Raw genomic sequence first — 5,175 nt, 5'->3', positions numbered from 1 at the left:
TACATGTGAGCGTGTTTACTTCCGAGTACGTGGGGGGATCCTCGATAAAAAACATTGTTTATTTATGTATTTATTTGATTAATAACATTTTAATGAGCTCATTTGTTTTCGTATTAAATTTGGCAAATCATCATTTTTTATGATTATCAATCTGTGAACGTGCTGGTGACAAAACAATACCAAGTCTTATCGTCCACCCCCGTACTGTTGAGTTTTGGTTTGACCCAAGTGTTCCATGACAACACCCCCCCGGAAACAACACAGTGATGTTGTTCCACAGCAGCTAACCTGGTTTAAATACTTCAATTTGAATGGTAAAAATCTAATATAGACATCTTTATAAAACACTAATTATACTGTTGTATCGACGTTGATTAATGTTGAGGCAGGTAGAAAAAAATTAAAGAATTTGACGTTCTTGTTCCTTTATTTGTGTTTATAACGACTTAACAGCCCGTTTTATTGCTTAACGTATAACCAGTCGTAAACAAACTCCTCAGAGAAATTTACGTTGCAAATAATTTATTGGTTTCACGAGAATATGGCTGGATATTAATGAGTTAGAGTTAAAACCAGCGGGAGAGAATTCAACAGCGCAGGCGTTGAACGGAAGTACCGTAATCCAGAAAGGACCACACGGAAGATCGGCAGCAATGGCGGACTCTGAAAACAATGTGGAACTGAAGCGAAAGGCAGAAGATGATCCGGCTGAAGGTGGGGACGGGGAGGAGGACGAATGGGTCGGACCCATGCCAAGCGAAGCTTCAACGGCCAAGAAGAGGAAAGGTTAGCTCCCAGCAGCGAGATACTCAGCCACACTGTCGTTCACCTGCAACTCCTGCTAAACAATGCTAACCATGCTAACCAAACTCCCGCTAACTCCTGGATGTGTTTGTTTTGTTTCTCAGTACTCGAATTTGAGCGAGTCTACCTGGACAACCTGCCCTCAGCTGCCATGTACGAGCGGAGCTACATGCACAGAGACGTCATCACACACATAGTCTGTTCCAAGTAGGTGGTTTTTCAGTATCCAGTCTGTGAAACAAGACTTCAGCAGGATGTTATAAGAAGGTGTGATTGCGTTTATGTACCTGTGATGAAGAGGGATCTCTTTCTCATGTTTACCTTCAAGTGTGCTTCAACTACAGGTTATGATTTAAGTTTGGAAATGTAGAGATGTGAAATCATCAGTACTATTATCTGTATTGGCCAGGAGAAGCAGGTGCTGGCTGAAAATAACTGGTGATTACATCATATTGTACTTAAGCGACTTGACGTTACTGTATTATTATTATTATTATTATTATGAAAGTGTTTATTTAATTTCAGGACCGACTTCATCATCACAGCCAGCCAAGACGGACATGTGAAGTTTTGGAAGAAGAAGGAAGAGGAGGGGATAGAGTTCGTCAAACACTTCCGAAGTCATCTAGGTAACCATTGAATGTATTACTTTTACATTTACTATCTACCTATCTATCTATCTATCTATCTTAAGGGGAGACACTACCTTCAGATAGAGAGGAATAAAACTGGAGAGTCTGGTCTGTGTTACTGTTTTCCTGTAGTGTCTCCACTTAAATAACATGAAGCAAGAAGGAACAATATTCTGACTTCTCAGTTTGCACAGTGCATCATATACTCAGTTATAACGTGCTGCTGCGATGAGTCCTGACATCGTTCTCGCATTTTCTGCAGGTGTGATTGAAAGCATCGCAGTGAGTTCTGAAGGGGCTCTTTTCTGTTCCGTCGGTGACGATCAGGCCATGAAAGTGTTCGATGTTGTCAACTTTGACATGATCAATATGCTCAAGTTGGGGTGAGTCACAATTACAAAGTAATTATTATTCTTGTGAGATTTGTGCACATGGGGAGCAGAAAATGTGACGTGATGTTTTTTTCTCTCCTCTGTGCAGCTTTCATCCCGGCCAGAGTGAGTGGATCTACAATCCCAGGGACGCCATTTCCACGGTGGCCTGCTCGGAAAAATCCACAGGGAAGATCTTTGTCTATGACGGACGGGGAAGCAACGAACCTCTTCACATCTTTGACAAGATGCACTCCTCACCGCTGACCAATATCAGCCTGAATCCAACATTTAGAGTCATCGTCTCTGCCGACAAAGCGGGAATGCTGGAGTACTGGACTGGCCTCCCAACTGAATTCAGGTTCCCCAAGAATGTGCACTGGGAATACAAAACGGACACAGACTTGTATGAATTTGCAAAACACAAAACCTATCCCACGAGTCTCACCTTTTCTTCTGACGGGAAGAAAATGGCCACCATTGCCTCTGACAGGAAAGTCAGAATCTTCCGCTTCCTGACAGGAAAACTGATGAGAGTGTTTGATGAGTCGTTAACGGTAAGTTCTCACATCCTTCATCCTGCAGCCGTGTTAATGATGTGGCTTATTCACATCCTAACGACAGCTGTTTTATATGTCAGATGTTCACAGAGCTGCAGCAGATGAGGCAGCAGCTGCCCGACATGGAGTTCGGGAGGCGGATGGCTGTGGAGAGAGAACTGGAGAAGGTGGACGGGATCCGACTGACAAATATCATCTTTGATGAGACCGGACACTTTGTGCTCTACGGCACCATGCTGGGCATCAAGGTCATCAACGTGGATACCAACAGGTACGTTCACATGGAGGGGGAGACAGGTGGTGTGCTTCAGGGTTTTTTACTCAGGAAGTTGTTTAGTTTTCCACATCCTCACGCTCATTAAAGCAGAGACAAACCACTTCAACTCTCCCCCCTATGAAAAAACAAGATGTAAAACGTGAAAACAAGAGGTGTATCTCATGCAGCCAGTGTAGTTACATGATCCTACACTGATTTTAAGTCAATTGATCACATGACCTGGAAGCTATTGCCACTGCTGCAGCTCACCGCAGTGAAGACAGTCGTCACTTTCTGTAACTTGGAGATCAGCTTTCTGTTTCCTCCTTCTCTCTCCTCTTGTCAGCTCGGCTGGGGCAGCTTCTTTTCATCTGTCTCTTTTCTTTACTTTTCTCTTCTATACTCTCCTCTTCTTCTCTTGCCACTTCGCGCCGTTTGTTTTCGTTTTGCTGCTGTCTTCCTGGATCCGTTCTGCACATGCGCAGTAAGATGGACTGATCCAATGTAGTGGAGACTGAAGGGGGGGGGAGGCCCGACACACACATAATACGATGAGCATTCTGCTGGCAGAGGATTTTAATCAAAAACATAATTAATGTGCGCAAATAAGTAATAACTGTATTAACCATAAGTGTATGAGGATTTTTACGGGGCCCTCAGGAACTTGGGGCCCTAGGCAACCGCCTAGTTTTGCCTAATGGTAAGTCCGCCCCTGACTACCACTAATTTAATGTGTCTGGGCTTTACCTCCCAGATGTGTGCGGATCCTCGGGAAATTGGAGAACATCCGTGTGGTCCAGCTGAGTCTGTTCCAGGGCATCGCAAAGGCCATGCAGGTGGCGCCCACGGTGGAGATGAAGGCCTCTGACAACCCTGCCTTAGACAACCTGGAGCCCGACCCCACCATCTTCTGCACCGCGTTCAAGAAGAACCGCTTCTACAATGTGAGATAACGTGACATCTATGTTAAAATGATACAGCTGAAGTTTTTGTCCTCCTGCTCGGTTTTAATACATCGTTAATACATACATTCTTTTTAACTTAAGTTTTCAAAGAGGGAACCAGAGGACACAAAGAGTGCTGACTCGGACAGAGACATCTTTAACGAGAAGCCCTCAAAGGAGGAAGTGATGGCCGCCACGCAGGCCGAGGGCCCCAAGAGAGTGTCCGACAGCGCCATCATCCACACCACCATGGGAGACATCCACATCAAGCTGTTCCCCGTAGAGTGAGTTGACAGAATATCACGTCTTTGTTCAGACGTCTCATTCACACTGAACAACATATAACCAGTTCTTTCCTCCGTCGTTCTCAGATGCCCCAAAACTGTGGAGAACTTCTGTGTCCACAGCAGGAACGGCTACTACAACAATCATATATTCCACAGAGTGATCAAGGTGGGTTTTCCTTTTCTGGTTTGTAAGACGGATTCAGCCAATAATCATCCGTCTGACTCTGTCTGCATCGTTCTGCGTGCAGGGCTTCATGATTCAGACAGGAGACCCGACAGGCACAGGCATGGGAGGAGAGAGCATCTGGGGCGGAGAGTTTGAGGACGAGTTCCACGCCACGCTGAGACACGACCGCCCGTACACGCTCAGCATGGCCAACGGAGGCCCCGGCACCAACGGCTCGCAGTTCTTCGTCACCGTTGTACCGACTGTAAGTGTCTTCATTAGCAGCTCGCAAGCTCAACTAGACGTGCACACAACACGAGTCTGAACCGAGAGGTTGAATACATGTCGCAATCTGCGTTTGAAGAGCACCATAAAATATTTGTTGCTGAAAGAGAGTTTGACATTTTGGTTAATACTCTTATTTGCTTCCTCGCTGAGAGTTAAATGAGAATATCTATAGCACTCTCATCTCTGTACAGTAAATATGAAGCTACAGCCGGTTAGCTTAGCATAAAGACCAGATGGAAACAGGAAACGGCTCGCTGGCTCCGTGTGAAGGTTGAAAATAATCAGCCTACTTACGTTTTCTGAGTAGAAAATAAAGCGCAGATGCAACAATCTGTGATTTAACTTTACTTTAACACAGATAAAACAAATTAGATAACAAGTTAAGGGTGCAGTCTGTAGTTGTGACTGACACAAAAGTGGCTTTAATAGACAAATCCAGCAGTGTGACAGATTCAAAGCCTGAAAACAGACTTAAAGTATCTCGTTGTTTCGCGTCCTGCCTGTTTCTCTCCGCAGCCTTGGCTCGACAACAAGCACACAGTGTTCGGACGGTGTACCAAAGGCATGGAGGTCGTCCAGAGGATCTCCAACGTCAAAGTCAACCCCAAGACTGACAAACCGTACGAAGACATCAGCATCATCAACATCACCATAAAGTGATCCTCTGTCTTCTCCATGTCATGTACAGTTTTTTTTACCAGATGACTAATTAAAGAATGCTTTGAGTATGACTGGAGTTAGTGGGTGATTTGTTGAAGAAGATGATGAAGACGACACTACAGAGTATGTAGAGATAAAGGCACAAGACATCTGCTCATCCACTATATGAATTTATCAACACACAGTCAGGCTGCTGATTTTGGCCAC

General features: G+C 44.8%; 1 protein-coding gene across 1 annotated transcript; it reads left to right on the top strand.

Moving 5' to 3' along the window:
• Positions 1-264: 264 nt before the first annotated feature.
• ppwd1 (peptidylprolyl isomerase domain and WD repeat containing 1) lies at positions 265-5,039 on the top strand. The gene is made up of 11 exons (XM_084383179.1): positions 265-786; positions 909-1,011; positions 1,330-1,433; positions 1,699-1,819; positions 1,917-2,364; positions 2,448-2,638; positions 3,378-3,567; positions 3,670-3,851; positions 3,939-4,020; positions 4,103-4,285; positions 4,825-5,039. Exons 1-11 carry the CDS (start codon positions 654-656, stop codon positions 4,966-4,968), a joined length of 1,881 nt encoding a protein of 626 aa, XP_084239305.1. The 5' UTR covers positions 265-653; the 3' UTR covers positions 4,969-5,039.
• Positions 5,040-5,175: the final 136 nt, after the last annotated feature.

The sequence above is a fragment of the Pagrus pagrus genome (genome assembly GCF_965226575.1).
Source record: "Pagrus pagrus genome assembly, chromosome: 19".
NCBI lineage: Eukaryota > Metazoa > Chordata > Actinopteri > Spariformes > Sparidae > Pagrus > Pagrus pagrus.
This window is presented reverse-complemented; position numbering and strand designations above follow the sequence as displayed.